General features: G+C 54.8%; 1 protein-coding gene across 2 annotated transcripts; it reads right to left on the bottom strand.

Annotated features, from left to right (window-relative positions):
* Positions 1 to 1,530: 1,530 nt before the first annotated feature.
* Ephb4 (EPH receptor B4) lies at positions 1,531 to 25,929 on the bottom strand. Of its 2 annotated transcripts, none has more exons than XM_040731065.1 (17): positions 25,393 to 25,929; positions 22,119 to 22,189; positions 21,750 to 22,037; positions 19,151 to 19,547; positions 16,423 to 16,578; positions 15,512 to 15,844; positions 12,749 to 12,873; positions 12,071 to 12,236; positions 10,347 to 10,449; positions 9,887 to 9,951; positions 9,677 to 9,790; positions 8,632 to 8,879; positions 5,554 to 5,769; positions 4,562 to 4,711; positions 3,394 to 3,587; positions 3,179 to 3,237; positions 1,531 to 2,163 (listed from the first exon to the last, which is right to left on the bottom strand). In XM_040731065.1, exons 1-17 carry the CDS (start codon positions 25,442 to 25,444, stop codon positions 2,135 to 2,137), a joined length of 2,766 nt encoding a protein of 921 aa, XP_040586999.1. In that variant the 5' UTR covers positions 25,445 to 25,929; the 3' UTR covers positions 1,531 to 2,134. The 2 variants fall into 2 exon arrangements, with proteins under 2 accessions (XP_040586999.1, XP_040586998.1); XM_040731064.1 differs by having other exon boundaries at positions 3,082 to 3,237; positions 25,393 to 25,927.
* Positions 25,930 to 26,836: the final 907 nt, after the last annotated feature.

Genomic DNA, 26,836 nt, shown 5'->3' with positions numbered 1-26,836 from the left:
ACTGGGAGGCGTCATCAATGTGACAAACCTCGGAGACTTTCCTGAGGCCAGCCAAAAGCCAGTGTAAATAAGCGAAGGGTAGGAAAGGAGGAACCCGTCCACAGGAAGGCTAGCGCGCCTCTGCAGGGCAGCCTCCTGCCCTGAGCCCGGGGGATCTTCCCTCCCCCGTCCCCCCATCTTTGCAGAGCTTCATTCTTCCCATGGCAGCTCTCTGAAGGTCACTATCTAGCCAGGATGTCTGTTTGGCAGCGAAAGGCAGTTGGCTGGACAGTGTCCCCAGTGACACGCCCCTTCCTTGTAGTATTGAGTCCCGTCCTCCCCCCCACCAGGGCCAGGGATATTAAATGTCACCCAGGGAGAGAGGAGACAAAGGACTTAGTGATTCCATGCCTATGACCCTAGCACTCCAGAGGCTGAGACAGGAGGATAGTGAGCTCCAGGCTGGCCTGGACATTACAGCAAGCCCTGGGTTACAAAATATGGAGGTGAGGCGTGGCACAGTTGAGTCAGTAGAGAAAGCACTAGGATCAGGAGTCAAGCCCGTTGGGAAGAGGCAGCTAAGAAGACACAGCAGGGAGGAAAGTGTGGAGGCTGCCAGGGGTCTGGACCCCCTCCCCCTCCTGTCTGGGAGGGAAAAGTTAGACACACTAGAGCGGCTCCCCCTCCCTTCCCAGGAGAGGCAGGAAAACCTGCCTGGGCAGCATCTTGAATGGGGGATTGTCCTGAGCTCCTGGCATCTGTACACACATGCGAGGCCCCCTTTCAGCCACTCCCCATCTCCCCGTCCCCACAGCCAGTGCAGCTCTCCCCACACCATCCCCCTAACGCAGCCCCAGCTGTAGACGCCTAGCGGGGACCACACTGTCACCTGGGTCCCTCTAGGGTAGGGCTGTGGGTTACAGGCTTCCCTCAGACAACCCCTACCAGGGCTAAGGAGACAGGAGGGGCAGGAGGTGGTAGCCACACCCCGGAGGTGCCTGAGGCTCCTGGCAGGGAAGCTGGAGCTGTTAGCACCAGCTGCCAATTGACTCACCTCCTACCAACCCAAACCTAACCCCCGGGCTGGGAACCAGCCCCCAGCCCTCCCCACACCATCCCCCACCTCACCGGATCCTCCAAATCCAGACCTTTAAAGGTCCCTGTTCTCAGAGATCTAGTCTATCCCAGCTCCCAATCATCCTCAGTACTGGGACATAACCCATTTTCTTTTATTTATACAAAAAAAGTTTCTTTTTAAATATAATTTAAGAACCCCCTTCCAAGCACCGAGTCTGCCTCTGCTGAATGCCATCACCCTCCTGCCCCCTTTGTGCCCCCCCAATGGACACAGCTTGGGGGCACTTGTGGGGAGAGAAGGGGAGAGCAACTGTCTGGGCTGTGGCATTTCCAAGGCACTGTTCTAGAACATATCAATAGGTCCATGTTCCCAGCAGGAAGGAGCTGAAACAGGTACCCTTCAACACACAAGATCTGGACGGGGGGGGGGGGATAAAAATAGTAAAAATCCAGAACCTTCAATATGAAGGCAGATGAGGGGAGGGGCATTTACAAGGGGGAAATGATTGCCTTTGGTGGTGACAGCAGCAAGTTGGGACATCAAAATCCAATGATTACATCACTGGGTCTTGGCAGCCCCTCCCGCCTCCTGGGACATTCTCCACTCCCGAGTTGGCAGGCTGGTCACCCTTTCTCTTTGGTCTGCAGGGACATGCCCACTGAGGTGGAAGGCACTTGGGGAGTGAGCCCTCTGGGAAGATGGGGGATGAGGGATGTTTCCTTGCCCAGGCTTGAGGGAAAGACTCACTCTGAGTTTGGGGTTCCCTGCCTAGAGGGCACACATATGATTCTTACCATCCCATATGGCACAGCTCCCCAAATCCTGGATCTCAAAGATTAGCAACTCCCGGCCCCCTCAGTTCAAAGTGCAATCCAATGGGAGTCTGTGATGGGGGAGGGGCATCTCTATGAGTCTCCGCCCACCTGCCCCAGGAAGAAGGGGAGGCCATGGCTCTGGCGTGATGAGTCCTTGGAGGTCAGAACTGTTGGGCTGCTCCTCCTGTCCCACCAGGGGCTCCCGGCTTAGCTTGGGACTTCATATGCTGCACACTGGCCAAGATCTTCTTCTGGTGCCCTGCTAGAGTGACTCCAATTCGGAGCAGGTCCCTGTGGAAAAACAGAAGGCCAGATGAGTTCGGGGACCAGCCAGTCAGGAAGCCCATAGGATGATGATGGTGATGTCGGAGCTGCTAGGCAGAATTTAGACGGCAAGCCTCTGCTGTGCAGCTCCAGTGGGGGGCAGAAAGAGGCCTCAAAGGGAAGTTAGGAGAAAGGCTTCAGAGGGAAGGGGTCAACAGAAAAGAACCAGGGAGTGGCTCACGGAAGACGTCAAGAAGGGACTAGGGACCTGTCTGGCTAGGCATCTTCTGGAGGTTCGTTGTCGGTGCTCTTTTGTTTTAAACTCCACATATTATTTTATCTGGTTATTTGAGAGAAGGTGTTGATATGTAGCCCATAGTAGTCTCAAATGAAAAATCCTCCTGCCTCAGCCTCCCAACAGCTGGAAGAACAGTGGTCTACCACCACAGCAGCCTCCTGCCTACATAAGTCTGCCTTGGGGGAGAATCAGAGAAGGGAGGAAGGCTGCGTTCCAGTGCAGGCAGCAAGGGAGTTGATAGAATCATAAAACCATTTAACATCAAAGCTGGGAGGGATTTCCAAATCTCAGTCCCGGCTTCTCCTTTTATGGGTGGGAAAAGGGAGGCAGAGTTGACACGTTAATGTGAGAGCAGGATTTGGAATGCAGATAGAAGCACAAAGATAGATACAGGCTGGGAGTGGGCAGGGAGGTGACCCAGGCTTGAGAAGGTTCCAGAATGGACACCAGCAGGCATGTCAGCCTCAGGCACGATGTGTTTGGTGTGTAGCCCTGGGCATGGTCCCTGGCGATGTCCGTGGTGCCAGCCAGACCACCAATGTATCAGCCCTGGAGGTCGGACCCAGAGGCCCCTACTGAGCCTCCTGTACCCAGTGTCCCCAGGCACCATCTGGGTGCTGAGCCCTGGCTGTGGTCCTTTCACTTACTCTGCAGAGATCTGGCTGACCACCTCAAAGGAGCCGAACCCAGCTGCTGCAAAACTTTCCTCATATCTTCCCATCTTGATGGCTCGAAGCCACTCACCCACAGAGCCAAAAGCAGAGTAGTGAGGCTGCCGTTGGTCCAGGAGCGGATGTGAGGCCCTGGGGGTGGGGAGGATAAAGATGGGGAGAAATGCTAAGCCGGACGCTTAACCTATCAGGGCTTTGGGAACACCAACACAGACCAGTCCGTATGCCAAAGGGATGAGTACTCCAGGGCAGAGTCAGGGATGGAGGGGCTGTTGTCAGGGTCCTCACCCGCCATTCTCCCTGGCCACGATTTTGAGGCTAGCAGGGTTCCGGATCATCTTGTCCAGAGCGCTGACCACCTGGGGGAAGCGGGGCCGGGCATTGCGGTCCTTCTGCCAACAGTCCAGCATGAGCTGGTGCAGGGAGGAGGGGCAGTCTGGGGGCGGGGGCAGCCGGTAGTCCTGTTCAATGGCATTGATCACCTACAGTGATAGGAAGGACTGGATGAAGCTAGTTGGAGAGAACATTTGCCAAAAGTCCTGGGTGACGTTGGGATGGGGACCACAGACACGCATAGCACAGGTTTGTGAGTCCACGGTGGGTGAAAGACGGCCGTGGTTGGCAAAGCGTCACCCCCAATGTTAGCTCTTGGGCTTCAGTCTAGAGTCTAATTAACTTCCCAACCCTGCTCACCACCCATCCTGGAATCGAACAATGCTACACCCATCTCTGTGTGTGTGCGTGCGTGCGTGCGTGCGTGCGTGCGTGCGTGCGTGTGTGTGTGTGTGTGTGTGTGTGTGCATATGGGGGCCAAAGATCCACCCAGCCCTTGCTTTCCTTTGCTCTGTGTGTGTGTTCGTGTAATGGCCACAGGTTAACATCAACCGTCCTCCTCAATCATGATCGACCTCACATGTATGAGGCAGGATCTCTCCCTTGAACCCAGAGCTTATTCATTCCCAGTCTAGCTTGATCCAGGATCCAGGATCACCATTCAAATGCTAGAATTCCAGGCAAGCTCCCACACCTCCTGACGGTTTACGGGAGTGCAGGGATCTGAATTCTGGTCCTCACGCTTGCATTACAAGCACTTACCTGATGAGACATCTTTCCAGCCCCTCCACCTTATTTTTGAGACAGTGTCTCTCACTAATCCTGGAGTTGACTGGTTGGCTATGCTGGTGGGCCAATACGTCCCCCAGACCTGCCTGCCCCCAACACACCCCACAGTGGGGTTGTGGATGAGCACCATGGTACCTGACTTTATGTGGGTACTGGGGATCTGAACTCAGGTACTTTATTCAACAAGTCACGGTCCCGGCCCCTGCTGCCAACTCTTTGTGCTACCCCCACTATCCCAAACACAGGTGGGGAAGAGTCTGGGAACCCTCTCCCCCACTCCTGTATCCCAGGTGATAGAATATCCAGAAATCCAATACGATCACAGAACACTTACGTCCTGGTTGCTCATGTCCCAGTATGGCCTTTCCCCAAAAGACATGACCTCCCACATGACGATCCCATAGCTCCAGGCGTCACTGGCAGATGTGAATTTCCTGAAGGCAATGGCCTCGGGGGCAGTCCATCGGATCGGAATCTTCCCTCCCTGTGGAAGGAGGCAAGGGTGAACCCAGGCAGCAGCAGGACCCAGAGCATCATCCATGATGGAAGTGTGGTCTACGTGACAGACTCTGGAGGCAAGCCTGGGGCAGCGCTGGCGAGGGATTATCTTAATGGTGCTAACCCAGGTGGGAAGGCCCAGCCTAAGGCAGGTCGGGCCATTCCTTCCCCGGTGCGGGTCCCGGACTCGATCTCGAGGACAAGGCCAGCTAAGCACATGCGTTCATTTACTGTTCTCTGTGTTGTGACTGTGGGTGCAACGTGACCAGCCGCCCCCAGTTGTGGCTTGCCTGGGCTGTGTCACCATGACAGGCTGTCCCTTGAACTGCAAGCTCAAAATAAACCTTTCTGAGATTCTCTTTGTCAGCGTATTTTACCACGGCCACAGGAAAGGAAGCTAAGACACGCCCTGCGTTGCCAACTGCATGCCTCCCCTACTCAGGGCCCCACACAGTGTGATGTTTTCTAGAAACAGAGTCTCACATTGTCCAAGCATTCCCTGACCTCCAGCCTCCACCTCCCCAGCTGGGACTCCACCACACCTTGTCTTCTCTCTTTCTGAGATAGCCTTCACCTAGATAGCCCAGGCTGGCTTCCCCCCTCAGCCTCCTTAGCGTTGCGGTGACAAATGTATGTCACTACTCCCAGCTGGTCTCGTTCCTTTCTGGCCTCCACAGCTGTTTATTTCCTACACACCAGAAGCCGGCTTCCCTTCCGCCTGCACTGTATCCTCTCCCGGGTCCAAAGCTGCCAGGACTTGCTGTTTTTCTAACCCACCGCCCCACGAGGGCTGGAATGCTCAGCTGGTGTCCCCAGCCCCAGGCTCACCAAGGAGCTTGTGTAGGTGGGGTCGGAAGAGTTTTCCTCCAAGAACCTGGAGAGGCCAAAGTCGGACACCTTGCAGACTAGGTTGCTGTTGACCAGGATGTTACGGGCCGCCAGGTCTCGATGGACATAGCTCATCTCAGCCAGGTACCGCATGCCGGAGGCGATGCCTCGCAGCATGCCCACCAGCTGGATGACCGTGAACTGCCCGTCGTTCAGCTGGAGAGGAGACAGGGAGAAAGGCTGGTTAGGATAAGTCACCCACCGGTTCCTCCCGCTGTCCCTCACCTCTTGGCTCAGCTAGAAGGCAGCTCAGCTCGCTCAGGCAGCCCTCTCCTGGCTACAGTAACACCCTAACACAGTTTCTCACCATACCTTATAGTATGGCTTTTGCTCTTTGAGAGGAGGTCTAGCTTTTAGCCATGGATGGACCAGAACTTAAGGCAATCCTCCTATAGTAATCTTCAAACTCTGGGATTGCAGGCACGAACCACACGCCTCCTGGGTTTGTTTCATTTCATAGATGTATGTTCAGCCACTCCCAAATTACATAGAGACCCTCTAAAAGCCATCTGCTACACCCCAATCTGCTTTCTCTTAGGCAGGCTCACCCTATATACCTCCAGCTGCTTAACCTGGCGTCTACTGCGCAGCCCAGGCTCTCGGGCTCAACAGAGGCACACAGCCCAATGCTCTGCATCTGATCAACTGTGTTCACTATTTTTAATTTTAAGACAGGGACTCAGCCGGGCGTTGGTGGCGCACGCCTTTAATCCCAGCACTCGGGAGGCAGAGGCAGGCGGATCTCTGTGAGTTCGAGACCAGCCTGGTCTACAGAGCGAGTTCCAGGACAGCCTCCAAAGCCACAGAGAAACCCTGTCTCAAAAACCAAACAAAAAGACAGGGACTCAATATGTAGCTCATGGCAGTCCAAACTTGTAGCAAACCTCCTGTCTCAGTTTCCCAAGTGCTGGTGTTACAGGCACAAGTTGCCACTAACGGCTTCAGTTAACTCTTATGTTTCGTTTTCTGGGGCAGCGTTTCTCTGTGTAACAGTCCTGGCTGTCCTGGAACTCGCTCTGTAGACCAGGCTGGCCTCGAACTCACAGAGATCCGCCTGCTCTGCCTCCCGAGTGCTGGGAGTAAAGACATGCCACCACGCCCGGCTTCAGTTAACTTTTTTTTTTTTTTTTTTGGTTTTTCGAGACAGGGTTTCTCTGTATTGTTTTGGAGGCTGTCCTGGAACTCACTCTGTAGACCAGGCTGACCTCAAACTCACAGAGATCCTCCTGTCTCTGCCTCTGCCTCCCGAGTGCTGGGATTAAAGGCGTGCGCCACCAACGCCCAGCCAGTTAACATTTTTATTCTAACGAAGTCCAGGGACCTCACAGGCAGCATTGAACCAGCTCTGCGTACATTCTGAGCTGTCCGTCAATGCGGAAAATGTCTCCGACCGACTGTGAGTGCAAGAGGACAGTGAGAAATGAGGGACAAAAATGAAGTCGGGCCCAACCTTAATGTTTCTATTTTGTCCTCACAGTTACACCAACCAGAATAACAAAACTAAGTTGATCCCATCTGAGTTCACCTGAGATGCAGGGGCCCTCTGTAGCTCTGGAGGGAAAACAAGAATGCTGCATCCAAAATCTGCTTTTTGTTTTCAGTGCTGAGAATTGACCTAAGGCCTCATAAGCACTCTACCACTGAGTCATGAGCCACACCCCAGCCCCTCACTGGGGGATTCTAGGCACTGCTCTACCACTGAGCCACGCCCCAGCCCCTCACTGGGGGATTCTAAGCAGGGCTCTACCAATGAGTCATGAGCCACGCCCCAGCCCCTCACTGAGGATTCTAGGCAATGCTCTACCACTGAGTCATGAGCCACACCCCAGCCCCTCACTGGGGGATTCTAGGCAGGTGCTCTACCCCTGAGCCCCATCTCTAGCCTCTCACTGGGCGATTCTATATAGGCAATCTACCATAAAGCTATATCACAGCACCCTACACACACACCTTTTTTTCTTATCGTTTTGAGACAAATTCTTCAACTTGCCCAGGCTGGCCTTGGCCTTGTAATCCTATGCCCTACTATCCCAAGTAGCTGGGATGACAGACCGTACACTAGCTGTTCTGTCTGTCTGTCTCCCTAAATCCTAAAGTCCTTGATAAGAGATCGACATGATGAAGAACTATAGCATTTGTCCCTCTGAAAGTTCCCCCTTCTGGATTTATGGCTTCTCTCTGACAGAGTCATCTAACTCGTCTGTATTTCCTATAAATAACGCTTTCTGATGTCCTAATGAATTGGAAATTAGACATCTGTGACTGATGGCACAGGGGAGCCTGTGCTACACACAGCATGGGTCCCAACAAGGGAGACCCACCCTGGCTCCTATGGGTGCTGAGTCAGATCTGCAGAGGACAACCTGTCCCCTCAACATCAACACAGGAGTCTATGTTGGGAAGGTCCTGTTGCAGATTAGGGAAGATGAATGTGAGAGAAAACTGCAGAAGATGAATAAACAGAAAGGCAGGTTGGGAATGTAGCTCAGGTAGTACAAGGCTTCCTAGAATCCCCCAGTGAGGGGCTGGGGTGTGGCTCAGTGGTAGAGCCCCTGCCTAGAATCCCCCAGTGAGGGGCTGGGGTGTGGCTCAGTGGTAGAGCCCCTGCCTAGAATCCCTCACTAAGAGACCTAGTGCCTGGCTTAGTAACAGAGAACATGTATAGTGTATGTGAAACCTGGGTCTGAATCTCCAGTTAAGTACAAAAATAAAGTCATTCAAAAACTGCTCAGGATCTGGTTTGAATTTTTTTTCCATGTCTGAAACTAACTTTGTTTTTCTTTTTGAAGGCAGAGTCTCGCTACATGATCTAGTCCCAGTTGGCCTAGAATTGGCTTTGTATCCCCGGGCTGGCTTACACTCACAAGCCTCCTGCCTCAGCTCCTCCAGGGCTAGGATTGCAGGCATGAATCCCCCGTTGCCCTGCTTCCCGAGTCCAGCTCTCCCTGTCTCCTGCTCACCGCCCCCCCCCCCCCAGAGTACAGTGCTCGGGAAGGTGGGCGTGGGCGGGCATCTCACCCGCAGGAACGAGTCCAGGGCCCCGTTCTCCATGAACTCCGTGAGGATCATGACCGGCACACTGTTGGTGACCACGCCCTCGAGACGGATGATGTTGGGATGCTCAAACTGACCCATGATGGAGGCCTCGCTCAGGAACTCGCGCCTCTGGCGCTCTGTGTAGCCTCCTTTCAGGGTCTTGATGGCCACACAGCTCTCCTTCTTCCCTGGCGCCTTCAGGCGGCCCCGGCACACCTCACCAAACTCACCTTCAACAAGAAGGCGGAGGGTCAGTTCTCCTCCCGTCCTGAGCAGTCTGTTTCAGCCCCACTGCCCAGGCTTCTGCTTGTGTGGGGTGTCGCGTGTGCGTGTGCTGGGTCTACACATGTCCCCGTGGGTGTGTACACGTGTGTATGCAAATGTGGGAGCTAGAAACAGAGACCACACATCAATGTCTGGTGTTTTCCCTACCTCTCTCCACCTTCCCTTTCTTTCTTTATATTTTACGATCATTGTGTGTGTGTGTGCGCGTGTGCATGCGCATGTGTGCGTGCTCTCAAATGTATGAAGGTCAGAGGACGATTTCAGTAATTAGTTCTCTCCTCCCAGCTTGTGGGCTGCAGGGATAGGACACAGGTCATTTCACCCTTGCCTGCAGTCACCTTTACCTGAGCATCTGGTAGCCCTGGCCAGTCTGGAACTTGCTATGCAGACCAAGCTAGCCTCAAGCCCGGTGAGCAGACTGCCTCTGCCTCCTGAGTGCTGGAATTAAAGATGTGTGCCACCACACCCAGCAATCCATCTTATTTTGTGAGACAGGGTCTCTCATTGAATCCAGAGCTCATCAGTTTGGCTGAGCTGGGAGGCCAATGAGCACTGGTGATCCACCTGTCCATCTGTCCCTCCATCCCGTCCCGTCCACCCCGCTCCCCTAACCCCAGAGCTGGGGCTGCAGCATGTGCTGCTGTTCCCAGGTCTGGGGATCAAACTCAGGTCCTCATGTTTGTATTGGCAGACGCTCTACCGACCGAGCCAGCTCCCCAACTCCCCGATTTGCCCCTCTTACCGGCACCAATCACCTCCTCGATCTTGACATAGGAGACATCGATCTCTTTGGCAAATTCCCTCACTGCCTCATTAGGGTCTTCGTAAGTAAAGGGATCAATGTAGACCTTCGTACCTAAGGAGTCACATGGGATGCCGTTAACCAGGAGGGAAATCCCTCTGGACCACCAGTCCCGTTAGCTGCCAGCTCTCCTGCCCGCACCCCACATACCATGTCCGATGAGATACTGCCCGTGTTTATCTGAGTACTCAGCTTCCCTCCCGCTGCTCTGCTTCCTATGGCCACGAGAAAAGAAGTAAAGGCAGACTGAGTTACGTATCTCTATGCCCCTGTAGAAGGCCACAGAGAATGCAGGACGAGCAGGGACCCGGGAAGCTCCTAGTTGACCAGTGGGGAGGACAGGAAGGCTTGCTCTGTGGCAGCAGCTCTCAAGCCTTTCACAGGGGTCTCCTAAGACCGTCAGAAAACCCAGATGTTTATTTATATTACGATTCGTAACAGTAGCAAAATTACAGTTATGAAGTAACAAAGTAATTCTATGGTTGGGGGTGAGAACAACGTGAGGAACTGTGTTAGAGGCTCACACAGCACTCAGAAGGGTGGGAGCCACTGCCCTAGGGTGTGTGGGCAGATGGCCACCCACAGGGAGTTTACAGGCCAGAGTCTTTACCTGAGGCAGAGGACAGCAATGATAACCACCACGAGGACCAGGACCACGCCCACAACTGCAGTTCCTGCGATCAGGGCCAGCTGCTCCCGCCAGCTCTCGCTCTCTGGGGGAGAAGAGGTCAGTCAGGTAAAGCCAGGGGTCCCTGACTCCCTAACTCCAATTACCAGCAATGATCTGAGGTCTCCGGAGATGCACACCAGTCCAGTTGGGGGGATTTGGTTGTTGGTGTGTGTGTGTGTGTGTGTGTGTGTGTGTGTGTGTGTGTGTGTGTTCATTCATGTGCGAATACATTTGGAGGCCATCACACACGACCTTTATGTGTGTGCTGGGATCCAAACTCAGGTCCCCATGCTTTCACGGCAATCGCTTTACTGACTGAACCGTCTCCCTAGTCAGGGACATTTTCATTTTGTTGTATACGTTTTGGTGTCCTCTAAGAAAGAAATCTCAGCCAGGCAATGGTGGTGCATACTTTTAATCCCAACACTCGGGAGGAAGAGGCAGGTGGATCTCTGTGAGTTTCAGGTCAGCCTGGGCTACAGAGCGAGTTCCAGGACAGCCAAGGCTACACAGAGAAACCCTGTCTGGAAAAATATCAAAAATAAATAAATAAATAATCTCATTTGTTTTTTTGGTTTGTTTGTTTGTTTGTTTTTTGGTTTTTCGAGACAGAGTTTCTCTGTATTGTTTTGGAGGCTGTCCTGGAACTCACTCTGTAGACCAGGCGGGCCTCCAACTCACAGAGATCCGCCTGCCTCTGCCTCCCGAGTGCTGGGATTAAAGGCGTGCGCCACCAACGCCCGGCAAATAATCTCATTTGGGTGAGAGTCGAGAGGTGGAAATTAGGCAGAATGATGGATAGCATACGCGTATAATCCCATTCAAGAGGCTGAAGCAGGAGGATAGAGTTCAGCACCAGGTCAGCATGGGCAAGTTAGCAAAACCCTACCTCAAAATAAAAATAAAGTTTAGGGGAGCCAGGCGTGGTAGCACACACCTTTAATCCCAGCACTTGGGATGCCGAGACCAGTTTGGTCTACAAGAGCTAGTTCCAGGACAGCCTCCAAAGCCACAGAGAAACCCTGTCTCAAAAAACTAAAATAAATAAATAAATAAGAAGAGGTCACGTATAGAAGTACACTCCGGTAATCCCCAGTATGTGGGAAGTCAGGAGGATTGCTACAACTTTGAGCCCTGCCCGGCAAGTTCTAGAACATCTCCATGGCTACATAGCAAAACCCTGTCTCAAAAAAACAGGAAGGAAGATAAGAAGGAATGAGCTGCTTAAAAGTTTATGGAGTGAGTTGGGCGTCGGTGGCGCACATCTTCAATCCCAGCACTCGGGGAGATAGAGGCAGGAGGATCTCTGTGAGTGAGTTTCAGAGCTACAGAGTGTGATATCTCACAAATAAGTCAGTAGCTTGGAAAATCCTGGGTCTGACATGTAAGAAGAATGAGCTACCTCCTTCACCTCAGAACTTTATGATACAGAGTGGATGATTTTTCTCATCTTACTGGAAGACAGAGCCGGGGCTTGTGGGTCAACCTACTGCTAAGGATAAACTCCCTGCAGGCTTCACAGACAAGGTTGGATTTAGTTTCTCTGTCCTATTCCATCTTTGCTGGCCAGACCTTGCCACTGAAGGACAAAAACACGGAAGTAACTCTGGGGATCTGGTTGGTGGGGGCAACAACCCCACTTCCGCCCGAATCCCCAAACTCACCATCCAGTTGAGTCTGACTGTGATGCTCTTGGCCGAAGGGGCCGTAGCCAGCCTCGGAGCGGGCGCGCACCTGGACCAGGTAGCTGGCTCCCCTCTTCAGCCCCTGGAGCTCCGCTCGGTTTTCTGATGTCTTCAGGAAACGTACACTGCTGGGACCCTCTGCGCCCTGCCGAGGAGGAGGAGGAAGGGATGGGTCACGAGGAATTCCACCTTCCCCGCTGACTCTCTTTGCTCCCCGCGTCCTACTTCATCCTGTTATGGGGCGTCACATAATCCTTCCAGCAGCTTTATCTTTCTCTTTGGGGTGCCGAGGCTCAAATCTAGGGTATCCCACACCCCAAGCAAGCACTACATCACTGAGCCACACCCCCAGCCCCTCACTGGGGGATTCTAGGCAGGAGCTCTACCACTGAGCCCCACCCCAGCCCCTCACTGGGGGATTCTAGGCAGGTGCTCTACCACTGAGCCATTCTGACAACCCTTTGCAGCAGTTCTCTGTGCCTCGTAGTATAGTATTTTACATATGAGGATAACCGAGGCTGCCAGGCCCAGGGGCTGACCACACGGCTGTACAGTTAACCAACAGTCAACCTGAAACCACAAACGCCTCCACATCAGGTATCCCAGCCCTGTATCAATACCCAGCACTCCCTTGCCTGGGACACAGCCTAGTCTCACCTTCTCATGATACTTGACCTCGTAGTCCAGCACAGCCCCACTGGGTGCTCTGGGGACAGCCCAGGACAGGCTCAAGCTGCTGGGTGACGACCGAGTCACTCGGATGTCAGACACGGCAGGGGGCACTGCAGGAGGAAGAAACCCAAAGTGTCCCTGCAGTGTCCAGCAGCCGCTGTCCCCAATGCGCCCTGCAGTGTCCCCAATGCCCCCTGCAGTGTCCAGCAGCCGCTGTCCCCAATGCGCCCTGCAGTGTCCAGCAGCCGCTGTCCCCAATGCCCCCTGCAGTGTCCCCAATGCCCCCTGCAGTGTCCCCAATGCCCCCTGCAGTGTCCGGCAGCCGCCGTCCCCAATGCGCCCTGCAGTGTCCAGCAGCCGCTGTCCCCAATGCCCCCTGCAGTGTCCCCAATGCCCCCTGCAGTGTCCCCAATGCGCCCTGCAGTGTCCCCAATGCCCCCTGCAGTGTCCCCAATGCCCCCTGCAGTGTCCCCAATGCCCCCTGCAGTGTCCGGCAGCCGCCGTCCCCAATGCGCCCTGCAGTGTCCAGCAGCCGCTGTCCCCAATGCCCCCTGCAGTGTCCCCAATGCGCCCTGCAGTGTCCCCAATGCCCCCTGCAGTGTCCGGCAGCCACTGTCCCCAATGCCCCCTGCAGTGTCCGGCAGCCGCCGTCCCCAATGCGCCCTGCAGTGTCCAGCAGCCGCTGTCCCCAATGCCCCCTGCAGTGTCCCCAATGCGCCCTGCAGTGTCCCCAATGCCCCCTGCAGTGTCCCCAATGCCCCCTGCAGTGTCCGGCAGCCACTGTCCCCAATGCGCCCCCTGCCCGCGCGCGCACTGCATGCCGGGGAATGCGGAAAGGGCCCTGCACATTCTAGTCAGAGGCTCTACCCCTGAGCCAGACCACAAGTCCTAGGGTCTGTTTTTGTTTTCCTATTTCTTCCTCCATAGGCTACGCCTAGCTTCCTCTTCCAGTTTCTGTAAGTGCCTTCTGCGGAGCTGGAGGTGGCTCAGTGGTTAAGAGCACTGACTGTTCTTGCAGAGGACCCCGGTTTGGTTCCCAACCCCCACATCCAGTAGAGCAGAGCAGATGTAACTGCGATTCCGGGGACCCTACGCCCTCTCCTGGCCTCCTTGGGCAGTCACATGCGGTTCACACAAACACATGGCAGCACACACATAAAGAATTCCCAAGTCGGGCGTTGGTGGTGCACGCCTTTAATCCCAGCACTCGGGAGGCAGAGGCAGGCGGATCTCTGTGAGTTCGAGGCCAGCCTGGTCTACAGAGTGAGTTCCAGGACAGCCTCCAAAGCCACAGAGAAACCCTGTCTTGAAAAAACAAAACAACTGAAAAAAGAACTCCCTAGCACACCTTTGATCCTAGCACTCGGAAGGCAGAGGCAGGTGGATCTCTGTGAGCTTAGGGCTAGCCTGGTCTACCAAGAGAGTTCCAAAACAAATGACTGAGAAACCCTGTCTCGGGGGAAAAAAACAAAAACAAAACAAAACAAAAAACAAAAAGTAAAAGGTGGCCCAGTAAGCAAATTGTCTAGTGCCAAGAGTCTGCATCCTCAGCACCCAGTTAGAATATGGTCAGTCATCCTAGTCACTTGAAATCCCACAGCACAGTCACAGAGACAGGGGGTTCCCCCAGCAAGCTGGCTAGCCAAATCAGCCTCAGTGTGTGAGGGGAGACCGATGAAGGAAGTCACCTGAGCCAACCTTAGGCGCGTGCGCGCGCACACACACACACACACACACACACACACACACACACACACTCACATACACACACTAGCATTCTAGAATCCCTTCTAATCCCCTCTACCCTCAGCCTTCACCCCATCATCCTGAATACCTGACCCCTCTCTCTGTGGTCGTTTGAATGTGACGGGTCTCTTGGGTTCATGCATGTTAATGCGTGGTACCTAGCTGGTGGAACGCTTGGGAAGGATTAAGAGGCGTGGCCTTATTTGAAAGGTGTGTATCTTGGGGTGGGCTTTGAAATTTCAAAATTCCAAGCCATTTCTAGTTCTCCCCCCCCCCCTTTTCTTTGGTTTTTCGAGACAGGGTTTCTCTGTGGCTTTGGAGGCTTCCTGGAACTCTCTCTGTAGACCAGGCTGGTCTCGAACTCACAGAGATCCGCCTGCCTCTGCCTCTGCCTCTGGAGTGCTAAGATTAAAGGCGTGCGCCCCCAGCCGGCCGCCGCCACCACCACCAGTTGGCCTTGGTCCCTTTATAGCAAGACACATTTTGTCTTTGAGGCAGTCTCAAGTAGCTCAAGCGGGCCTTGAACCACTCATCTTCCTGCCTCTGTCTCCCAAGCGCTGGGATGGTAAGTGTGTCACCTGCTCTTTCTTTCTCCTTTTCAGCTTTCCCAGAGCACAGACAGTCTCGTTACGGCATCCCCATATGAGCACATTACTTTTCAAAACCATTATTTTCTGCTGCTGGGTCTCTTGGATTAGCTGAGGATAACCTTGAACTCCCAATGCCCCTGCTTCCCATGTTGGTCTAGGTCTCTTGAATTAGCTGAGGATAGCCTTGAACTCCCGATGCCCCTGCTTCCCATGTTGGTCTAGGTCTCTTGGATTAGCTGAGGATCGCCTTGAACTCCCGATGCCCCTGCTTCCCATGTTGGTCTAGGTCTCTTGGATTAGCTGAGGATAGCCTTGAACTCCCGATGCCCCTGCTTCCCATGTTGGTTTGTGCAGTGATGCAGGGTCTTCTGCATGCTCAGCAGCACCTCTCCCATCTGTCCCCCGTTCTTACCTTCACGGTCAGTGGTGACATTGACGGGCTCGAACGGAACGGGTCCGGTGGCTAAGGCGGACACACCGTTCAGAGCAGCAACCTCGAAGGTATAGGTGACATCAGGACGCAGCCCTCGGACTGCCACCCAGGGCTCAGTCAGGTCCCGAGGGCCAGGGTCAAAGGTCAGATCGCCCCCACAGGGCAAGCAGGAGCCCCCAGGACGGCACTCCCGGCAGCGCACGGCGTAAGTGAGGTCCTCTCTGCCTCCGGACTCGAGGGGAGCACTCCATTCCAGGTGCAGGGAGGAACCGTTCAGATGGGCAACCACACTTCTTGGAGCGGAGGGTGGGGCTGTGGGAAAAAGAGAATGGGTGGAGGGTAGGCGGGGCCGCCCTAAAGGACACACCTCCTCACTGATCTGAGCTGTTGAAGGTGAGTGAGGGGCCGTGATGGGTCAGTTTTGACAACGCAACCTACAGTCACCTGGGGAAAGTCTCCATGAGCGATGGTCTGCACTGAGCTGGCCTAGGAACGTGTCTGTGCAGGGCTGTCTTGATTCAGTTAAGTGACATTGGGAGGACCCGGCCCACCCTGGGTGGCACCATCCCCTCGGCGGATGCTCTGGAGATGCTTAAGCTGAGAAGTTGGTACAAGCATGGTCACATTCCTGTCTCTCTGTTCTTGACTGGATGTGACGTGACGGGCTCTCCCTGCCTTGGCGTCCCCACACTGATGGATTAGGACCCGGAATTAAGCTGAATAAACTCCCCCGGCTAAAGTGCGTCTTATCAGGGTACTTGACCACAGTAACAGAAAACTAGATCAGGCACCATGGGGGGAATCTGCTCCAGGAGTCCACACACGCCTCCAAATGAGCCACACACAGGACAGCGCCAGATGTACCTCATGCCCCGACAATGGAAACTCACTGGTGCAAGGTGAACTCCGGGGGTCCGAGCGGGCCCGGTAATACCCAATGCGACACAGGCACACGGGAGAGCCCACGTTGTTAGAGTGGCTGTTGGCTGGGCATGGCTGGCAGGGCTCCTCTCCGACTTGAGGTTTGAAGGTGCCCTGGCCACAGGCTGAAAGAGAGAGCAGGGGTGCTGGTCAAAAACCCCCCAAAGAGACGACTCAGGGATAAGAGCACTGGCTGAAAGAGAGAGCAGGGGTGCTGGTCAAAAACCCCCCAAAGACCAAAGAGACGACTCAGGGGTAAGAGCACTGGCTGCTCTTCCAGGGGACCTGGATTCAGTTCCCAGGACCCACACGGCACCTTGCAAGGATCATTCCAGGGGAATCCAGTGACCCCTCAGGGCCTCTGAAAGCATCAAGCACACACACACACACACACACACACACACACGTAGACAAAACATACACACACATAAAACGAAGCTTAAAAAACCTTTAAAAGCTTTAAAAAAAGAATCTCCCACCTCCAAAACAAAAGCAAAACCAGCACAGAGAGCTAAGGATGGTATGAGGGGCAGGCCAGTAAGAGGAGGATCCTCCCCTTGCAGAGGAGGACCCTCCCCTCCCAGAGTAGGAATCCTCGCTGTCCCCAACCCTGACCCTGGCAGTCCGGTGAAGCCCTCCCACGATTTTAATTAACTTACAGACAGTATCTTATTATATATCCCAGCCTGATGACCTCAAACCTCTGATCTATCGGTCTCTGCCTCCCAAATGCTGGGATCACAGGCGGCACCACCACATGCAGTTAATTCGGTGGAGAGGATGGAACCCACAGCTTTGCGCATGCCAGGCCAGCACCCTAGCGAGTCTGAATGCACACTGCCCAATACACAGGACTGGTACGGAAAGCAGGAGAGCTCAAGTATGTGTAAAGAGGTGAGAATCTCGTGTGAATGGCACCATATACTTTTCCCCTTTACCAAATACAAGCTGGTAAAGCCCGGCGTTTCGCCCCATCCTGTAATTAAAGCACTTGGGCCTCAGAGGCAAGAGAAAGACCGCCAGTACAAGGCCAGCCTGGGTGGCGTAGTGAGAGCCTGCTTCTCAGAAACAAAACTAGGGACTACAGAGAGGACTCAGAGGTTAAGAACACACTCTGGCCGGGCGTTGGTGGTGCACGCCTTTAATCCCAGCACTCGGGAGGCAGAGGTAGGCGGATCTCTGTGAGTTGGAGGCCAGCCTGGTCTACAGAGTGAGTTCCAGGACAGCCTCCAAAACAATACAGAGAAACCCTGTCTTGAAAAAACCAAAAAGAAAAAAAAAAAAAAAGAACACACTTTGCTCTGACAGAGGACAGGAGCCCAGTTCCCAGTATCCATACTGAATGGCTCACAGCCGCCTGTAAGCCCTGCTCCAGGAGTTATCTGATGCCTCGCCCACACATAACTATACTTATACACGAAATTTAAAATATAAGTCTTTTTAAATTATTAAAAAAAAAAGCCAGGCGGTGGCGGCACACGCCTTTAAACCCAGCGCTCGGGAGGCAGAGGTAGGTGGACCTCTCTCTGTGAGTTCGAGGCCGGCCTGGTGGGGTCAGGAGCCGGAAGGCAGCCTTTGCTATAAACGAAGTCCCTACTTTGAGACAAAAGTAAACCACAAACAAGGCAACCATCGGGAGGGACGTCATGAGCAAAGACAACACGGTGGCTGTTGATCACCCAGAGTGGACACTGTCAAGTCCTGTTTTAGGATGCTGTGTAAAGCCTCAGATCCCAATCCAGAGGCAGGGACGTTGCCAGCATTCCAAAAGTAATGACTGGCTAATTTTAGGCGGACATTTGTGAAAATACAGTCATTTACGGGTCTGTGAGATGGTTCAGGGGTGAAAGCGCTTGCCACGGAGCCCTAAGGACTTGATTGGACAAGCTGACCTCTGACCTCTAACCACACAAGCGCCTTAGCAGCACAAGCCACACCCCAACACACACACACACACACACACACACACGTAAAATCTCTAAACAAAAAACAAATGAGAAAGTAAATATGAGGACCTGAGTTAGACTCGCCACCCCTATAGTAAAAAAATAATAATAAATACACAACAACAACAATCAGCTAAAAGGGAAGAGAGCTTGCCTAGTATGAGCAAGACCCTGGTTCAAATCTTTAGCACCGTTGAAAGAAACAACATCAACAAAAAAGAAGTCAAAAGCTGAATTCCAGGGACAGAGAGACAACTTCATATCAGAAAATGAGAGGAAACTCCCAACAAATAACATGGAGATCATAAAGTCCTTTTCCTCGGCCCGAGAAGGTATCCCAGCTGCTCAGCGATAGTCCGCCCTCCAGGACCAGCCTCCAGAGAGTATCCAGAAGCAGACGGGTGGGCAGGGCGGGAGGGGTGTGGTCAAGAGGAGGAAGAGCTCAGATCTCTGTCTGAACTTCTTTCCTAGCTCCAGTAACAGAGTGTCCAGGAAGTAGGGTGCGCTCAGCAAGGGGCAGCTGGGGGCTGGACAGGGGCTTGCTGCCCAGTCTAATGATGAGTCTGGTCCCCTGGACCCACACAGACTCCCGCAAGTTGTCCCCTAACCCTACAGCCTACCAATCAGTCAACCAGCCAACGGAATTAACAAAGTTCTAAAAACTATTTCCTTGCACGCTAAGGAGTAAGACCAGGATGAGACGCGTGCCGGCCCCAGAGACCGGGGCGCTTCCCGCGTAGCCCGCTCTTACCTCTGCATATTTTGTTGCCCTCAGCGGCCTCATAGCCTGCCACACAGCTGCAGCCGGTGACCGGCTGCTCAGCCCACTGGCCGTCTTCCCGGCAGTACAGGCTGGGGCTGGGGCTGGCGGTGGGGACGGCGTTGGCCACACAGCTGCCCGCCACTGGCACCACGAGCTCCCGAGGCACAGTCTCTGGGAAGTAGGTCAAGTTCATGGTCAGCCGGGAGCACTTCTTGTAAAAGAGGTGCAGGGAGAGCAGCGCCATGCAGGCGCCTTGGTCCTGGAAAGCCAGGTAGAAGCCGGCCTTGCTGAGCGGACCCAGGCGCAGCGTCTTAATGTTGACTTTCCCCGTTGCCTCGGCCCCAGGGCGCTTCCGGGTCAGATGCTCTGCAGCCACGGTGTCCACCTGCCAAAAGACGCCAGGGTCACCACCGCTGTCCCACTCCTCTGAGGATCTGGTGGGCTGTCTTCACAGACTCCTCCTAAGATCTCAGCTCCTATTTGAGAACTTTCTTCTGCCTTCCCAGTGTGTCATACAGACACACACGGTCTCAAACACGCTATGTAGCGGAGGATGGCCCTGAACTCTGCCCCTACTCCTGCCTGCTGGGATGACAGGCAGGGGTCGCTATTGTTTGTGCAATGCTCCTGATGCAGCCCAGGGTTTTGTAGACGGTCGGGCAAGCACTCTGCCAAATGGGGCACGTCCAAGCCCGATACGCATTTTCTGCCATCCATCAATCCCGTTGAGCTATGCTGCTCCCGACCTTGTCCTGTCTCGGTTTCCCAATTATTCGCCTGTCCCACGAATATTCGTGGATACGCAGCACCATGACCTCAGAACCAAAGAGAAACGCGAGAATCACAGAAGTGACAGTCAGGTGACCGTGTGATGCAGGAGCCAGGGCAAGGACAGCCATCAGCTCTGGGGGCATAGGTCACTTCAGATGCTGAGATCCCATGGGAGACCAACAGCTAGTTCTGGGTGGAGATTTGTAAAAATAAAAACCCATCTCTCAGTTGGTAGAGTGCGTGCTACCTAGTATGCAGGGGACCCTGGGTTCGGTCTCTACCACACACCTGCAATTCCAGCCCTGGGGGGTGGGGCAGGAGGATCAGGAGTTTATGGTAACCCTTGGCTACATAAGAGAATTTGAGGCCAGCCTGAGCTACACATGAGGCCTTGTCTCAAACAGGAACTGGAGAGATAGCTCAGCAGCCAAGGGCACTTGCAGAGGACTCAAGTTCAATTCCTAACACCCACGTTGTAGATCACAACTGTCTGTAATTCCAATTCCAGGACATATGATGTCCTCTTCTGGCCTCTGTGGGCCCCAGGTATACATTCAGGCAAACACTCATACACATAAAATAAAAATAAAAAACTCCTTTAAGAACGGGCTGGCTCCCATTTTTCTTGAAGGTTAAAAAAAAAATCCTAACAAAACAAACCAGACATGGTGGAGCACGCCTTTAATCCCTCCTTTCAAGAGACAGAGGCAGAGAAATCTGTGAATTCAAGGCTAGTCTAATCTACATAGAAACCCTATCTCAAAAGAAAAGAGGAAGAAACAAAAAGGAAGGAAAGGAAAATTATAACAAAAACAACCTCTGAAGGCTGGAGAGATAGCCCAGAAGTTAAGAGCCCTTACAGAGGACACAATGCCCGGCTCACACGCGGTGCCTCACAACCCCCTGTAACTCCAGTTCCAAGGAATCCAGCACCCTCTTCCGTCTTCCTCAGGCACTTAAATATATGCAGACAGAACTTCCACACATGTAAAAGAAAATTAACAAATCCAACAAGAAATTTAAAACTAGCAAAAACAAAAGAGGCTGGCAAGATGGCTCAGGAGCAAAGGGGGTCGTCACCAAGCACAATGGCCCGAATCCATCCCCGGAGCCCAACACGCAGAGGTCCAACTCCTGCCAGCTGTCTTCGGAGTACACTCACGCACGCACACACGCCTTTGGAAAATGTGAAGTATGGTGTCATACACTTGTAATCCCAACACTTGGGAGATGGAGGCGGGGGACCAGGTGTTTGAGGCTAACTCGAGGCTCCTTCTATCCTCAAAGCCTAGGCTTTGAAACCCGATTCTGGGCTAGTGCATCTGCGGGGCTGAATCCCAGCATCACTTTGAGTCTAGCATTTCCAAGGCCAGCCTGGATAGCACAGCAACACCTCAGCTTTTAGGAAGGCAAGGTGTGGCTGGCGCCGGGAACTAGAATTTAAAAGACAGGCTGGACGGGTAGACGGCTCAGCGGTTAAGAGCACTTGTTCTTACGGAGAGGACCTGGGTTCAATTCCCAGCACCTACATGTCAGTAATTCCAGTTCCAAGGTGCACATGAGACACAGATATACATTGGAACAGAACACTCATGTACATAAAAAGTCTTTAAAAACGAAAAGGTAGTCAGGCATAATGGCTCAAAGCCAGTCTGGTCTACATAGTGAGTTCCAGGACAGCCAGGGCTATAAAGAGAGACTCTCCCAAACAACAACAAGCCAACCACCTAACTCTAAGGGAACACACAGATCCGGTGGTGCGTTAGGACCCGATACTGGCAGAGTTGACAAGAGTGGGTCAGGCCCACTGCGGTACCTTGATGTAGGGGTTCTCCATCCAGGCTGGCGTGTGGGCCGTGGCGGTATCAGCTTCGCTCTCATAGTAGAAGACGGTGAACGTCTCCTTGCAGGAGCGGCTGGCGCGCGGCAGGGACAGGCACTCCATCATGGTGAAGCGCAGCGTGGCATACACGTGGACGGCGCCGCGCCTGGGGACCCAGCCAGTGCGCAGCCAGTGCGCCTGGCCCCCTGGCCGCTTCATGTCGCAAACCTCATAGGTGCGCACGCTGTGCTGTTCCTCGTCCAAACCGCTCAGCTCCTCCCACTGCGCAGAGAACGGAGCAGTCAGCCAGTTGTTGGGGTGCTCCCCTGCAACCTCCTGGGTCACCGGAGAGCCAGCTCTTACCTGGCCCTCCGCCTGAGGGTAAGTCACCCACTTCAGATCCGCGGTTTCCAGTTTGGTGTTCAGCAGGGTTTCTAAGACAGAGAGACAGTCAGCCCTTGGGCGGGGGGTGCGGGGGACAGGTGGGGACAGCAGCTTGAACAGAAATGGTGGGGGTGGGTTATCTTTCTAGTTCCAAGCTGGCCAAGGGACATACAAGGAGGTGGCAAAATTTATTTTCTTGGGCCAAGGAGATAAGGATGCTAGTCTCCCCGCCTGCAGACCATGTGGGTCCCCAAGAATTACACTCCAATGGCCACACTAGGGCCACGCACAAGCAAGCTTCTCTTCTCTCTTTGCACCCCTCTCAAACAAAGAAAATGACTGTCTCAAAAAACCAAAGAGATAAATCAATCACTGTGTGTGTGCATGTGCGTGTGTGCGTGCACGTGTGCATGTGTGTGCGTGCATGTGTGTGCGCGCATGTGCGTGTCAGCAAGCACCACGTGCAGCAGGCTGTCAGGCTTAGAGGCATCATTCCCCGGTGACCCATCTCACCACCCCACCACCCCTAGATTTATGCCAACCCCACCAGCAGCAGTTGGGAGGCACTGGGCCCCGAGACCTGGGCTTCCCTGGGAGCTGAGCCCCAGGAGGACCGGGGGAGCCCATGCTGGAAGTTAAAAAGCCCACAACTCAGGGAAGTCTGAGGGAAGGTAGCTAGCTCCTGGCCTGCATCTCCACTGGCCAGCGGGGTTGGGGGCACGGCTCCTGGGGAGAGCGCACAAGCTCAGGCTCCAAGTTTCATAACCGGCGTCACAAAACAAGGGGAAGACAAAAGTGCCACCCGTGGAGGCACATCCCTGTTGTCCCAGCATTCTCAAGAAGAGACAGAAAGATCCAGAGTCCAAGACCAGACTCCACTGCATACTGAGTTTGCGGCTGGTCTGAATTACACTAAATCCCGTTTAAAAACAAAAGGCAGGCCTTGCCCCTTGGGACAGATAGCTGAGGGCACAGGCCGTGGTTCCCTACAGGCCCGTCGCAGGCCCGGCATTCCCTTTCCTAAGTGCCAAAACTGGCTTCCATCCCAACTCTGCTCTTCTTCCCAGGCCCCACCCCCTTTTCACACCAGACACCCCAGTTCTTCAAGGAGGTGCCCAAGCCATTTGCTGCCGTCTGAGGAGTGGTTCTGGAAGCCCGGACTCTGGGGTTCCCGCCCCGGCTCCTACAGAGGCCTCGCCACATCTGGAGTTGGTTAGGAAAAAGAAAGGAGGGGGTTTTGGGGGGGTGTGTGAACACACCTGGCAGGACTCTGGGATCACTTGGGGGGAGGGGACGGGGCGCTGACCCTGCAGGGGATTAGCAGTGCAAAGGCCTCTGGCAGTACAAAGAGGAGGGAGGGTTAGGGGAATCCCCTGAAGAGGACGGGGCAACCTGGGGTGGGGTGGGGGCGCAGGAGTCTGGGAACCACAAGGGTGCTGAGAGTGGCCCGCAGGGGAGCCAGCAGAACACCTGGGACCAGGTCCCGCCCTCCCCTTCGGGGCTGGGGAGGATAGAGCGGGTGAGGCGCCACCCCAAAGCTCCCGGAGATGTCCACGGGGGCAGGGGGCAGGCAGGAACCTGACCAGCTGCAGGCGAGGCCTCGGGGCCCTCCATGGGTGGCAGAGCACACTGGGGACAGGATGCCCAGGGTTCTGGGAAGGGGGTGGACAGAGGCTGCCGTCTCCACCCTCCATTGTTCCAGCCTGGAGAGTGTTTTCCTGTCTCCAATTTACACACTGTCTGTGCCACAGGCTGCTCTTCAGCCCTGCTGAGCTGAGCTCGGCCGCGCTTTCTCTGCCGCCATCCCAAGACCCCGCTCACCTCCAGCTCACTTCAGCGACGACACACCCTGACACACCCTGACCTCCATCCCACCTCGACAGGTCCCCGGGGACAGAGTCTTGGTTTACACCTTCCTTGGGGGCGCGTGGCCTTGGATAAACTACTAACACTTCTAAAAGCTTCAGTCTTTCACTTGTAAACGCGGGGAAGGAGGACCTGCTGGCTCTGGCGGGGCCACTGGACGTGAAAACCGACAGCAAAATAAACGCGTCTGGCAAAGGAGGGGGCAGGGTTGAGGGGCAGGCAGGTGACGCACGTGAGAAGGGGCATTTCCTGTTGGCATCTTTCTTTCCCTCCCGACACCCTTCATGCGTTTTCTGACCATTTGACTTCTTCCTCTCCAGGGGCCCAGAGCCTCCCCTCACCCCCTCCCCGTTCTCACACTTTGATCAGCCCAGAACAGCGCTGCCCAGCCTAGAGGCGGCAGGGTTTTCCAAACGCCTTTGATTCCTTCCCTTCGGCAACCCCCCCACTCCCAGAGCCCACTCCCCATAAACGCCTTTGATTCTAAGCAGGAAGAGAGGTTGTGGGGAGCAAATTCATTGAAAGGAGATTAGGGAAGCAGGGAGAGGGTTTACAGGTCCTGGGCAGCCCCAGGAGGGAACGAGAAGAGGCTCACAGATCTTCAAGAGGCATTTGCAGAGGAATACAGGGAAGAAAAAGAGAGAGAGAGAGGAAAAAAAAAAAAAACAGAAATCTGAGGCAGGCTAGGAGGTGGCCAGCTGGGGTGAATTAGGGCGACCCAAGGCAGTGTTTGGCAGTTTCTGAGGGCTTTGCGTGGCTGGAAGAAAGCCACGAGCTTGGGGAAAGTTTAGGTCTGAACGGCATTTAAAAGGTTGGGGTACAGCCTGCAGGAAAACGAAAGGAAACGAAGAAAGAGGGGCCTGCACGAGGTTGGTCCTGGCGAGCCTTTGGGGTGTGCGTGGGGCTGCAGACGAGGCCACCGTGACTAGGGGGTGAGGTTGCAGGGTCCAGGTGTGAACGCTAGGGAATCGGCAGTGGGGGTCGCTTTCTGGCCTAGCTGGGGTCTGCCTCGTCTACAAGTGGGGAACTTTTCCCCCCGGAGTTTGGCCAGAGGTGGAGGATGGATAGAAACTTTCGGGATAGTTTTGAATACTAGGGCGTGCAGGAAAAGCACGGCTGCCAAGGGCCTTTGGCATCAGGACAGAGAGTTTAGAAGGCCGGGTAGGAGAAGGTGCCTGGTCTGCGCTCTCGACTCCATCTCTTTCCCAAACAAAAGAAAAACCCCACTCCCGGGCAGGCCGCCTCCTCCCCCGCCCCCTCCCGTTCTAGCACTATTGGTCCCAAGTGTTTAGGGGTGCCAGGGTTGGAATAGGGAGAGGCCAGCTACTGCACTCTGAAGCACAACTTTGGGGACCCCAAGAACGGGGGGCACCCCAAGTAATCTCACCTTCTAAAGCTGTGGCGAGGGACGCCCAGCACAGAAGCGCTCTGAGCTCCATGGCGCCGCCTCACTTTGGCTGAATACGATCCGAGTTTGGGGGGCCCTGGCCCCCCCAGGTCTGACCCTCCCTTGGGCGGATGCACACCGACTCTGCTGCTGGGACTTTCCGTCGGGGGCCTCTCAGCGATGGCCCATGCGGGCGCGCGGGGCACCCGCGCTCAGGTGCGGCCCCCACGTACCCGCCGCAGCGCGCGCGCGCGGGGAGGCCAGCCTTGAGGGGGGACGTCCTGGCAGCGGCCGTCGCTGGGCGGGCGGAGATCGGGACGTGGCTGAGAGTTAGGGGTCCCTCCGAGGCTTCGGGGGTCCCGCCCTGGCTGACTGGGGTGGGCCGATTGCTCGCGGTCTCCCTCGCTCCCTTGGGTAGTTGGTGGCTCTCGCGCCGCCGGGCTGAGTGCGCGGGTCGTGGACGAGGAGGGTGGAAGCCAAAGTGGGGACCGAGCTGGAGGGAGGGAGACAGGCTGGGCCGGGCTGAGACTGGGCCGGGAGGCGCCTGGCCTAGGAGGGAGGGGCGCACGGGAGGCGGAGACAGCCCCGAGTCAGCGTCGCCCCCCCTCCCCAATCTCCCTACACCCTGGAGCCCAGGCTGCGCTGGTGGGGGGGAGCTGATTGGCTGCTATGCTGCTGAATAATTCATGAGGGGGGGCGCGCCCTCACTGAGCAAGTCGGGAAGTTGGGAGAAAGTTTGCAGGAGGGGGAGGGGAGGCATGCGTGGAACTCCAGGACCGTGCAGGGGGCGAGCGGTGCGCACTGCCCGATTGTGCGTGTTTGGGGCCGGAGCACAGGAACCCTCGGGACAGGCTTGAACCCAGCAGGACCCACAGACGTGTGCGTAAAAGCGCACCCCGCTCACACACAAAGCCTGCGTTGACCTCGCAGCGGGACCTGAGACGCCACATCTGGATGCGCGCCCTGCCACCTCGGTGGAGCAGGGCGTTGCATTTGAGAGAGGGTTAAATCTATGCCTTTCAGGACGGAAGGCTGCCCAGCGGACACCCTCCTCCCCGCATTCCCCAAACAACAATCCCAGCTCGGAGGCCTCGGGAGCGAGCGTTCACTCAATCCTAGTGTGCAGGTTAAGAGCTGGAGACCCACTGTGCGCGCAGCCTAGCGCTGAGAAAATGAGCAGAGGGTGGAAGCAGTCACTTGGGACCCAAAGTATAGAAAAAAAGTAAATAAAAGGTGAGGGGTCCCGAGGGATCTCTACAAACACCTCTCTCTCCCCTCTCCCCTCTCCTCTCTCTCTCTCTCTCTCTCTCTCTCTCTCTCTCTCTCTCTCTCTCTCTCTCTCTCTCTCTCTCTCTCTCTCTCTCTCTCTTCCCTCTCTCCCTCTCTTCTTTTTTCTTTTTCTTTTTTGGAGGTGACACTCCTCCGCCGCCGGCAGCCTTGACCT

The sequence above is a fragment of the Mesocricetus auratus genome, unplaced genomic scaffold (genome assembly GCF_017639785.1).
Source record: "Mesocricetus auratus isolate SY011 unplaced genomic scaffold, BCM_Maur_2.0 Super-Scaffold_100025, whole genome shotgun sequence".
Lineage (NCBI taxonomy): Eukaryota > Metazoa > Chordata > Mammalia > Rodentia > Cricetidae > Mesocricetus > Mesocricetus auratus.
The sequence above is the reverse complement of the archived record's forward strand: the minus strand, read 5'-3'. Positions and strand labels throughout refer to the sequence as shown.

Coding starts and splice junctions, on each gene's coding strand:
- Ephb4 (XM_040731064.1), bottom strand. CDS start 25,444: ATGGAGCTCAGAGCGCTTCTGTGCTGGGCGTCCCTCGCCACAGCTTTA. Junction 12,237..12,748: donor AGGTCAAGTATCATGAGAAG/GTGAGACTAGGC, acceptor CCTCCTCGGCAG/GGCGCAGAGGGTCCCAGCAG. Junction 5,770..8,631: donor CCCTGGACTCGTTCCTGCGG/GTGAGATGCCCG, acceptor TCTCCTCTCCAG/CTGAACGACGGGCAGTTCAC.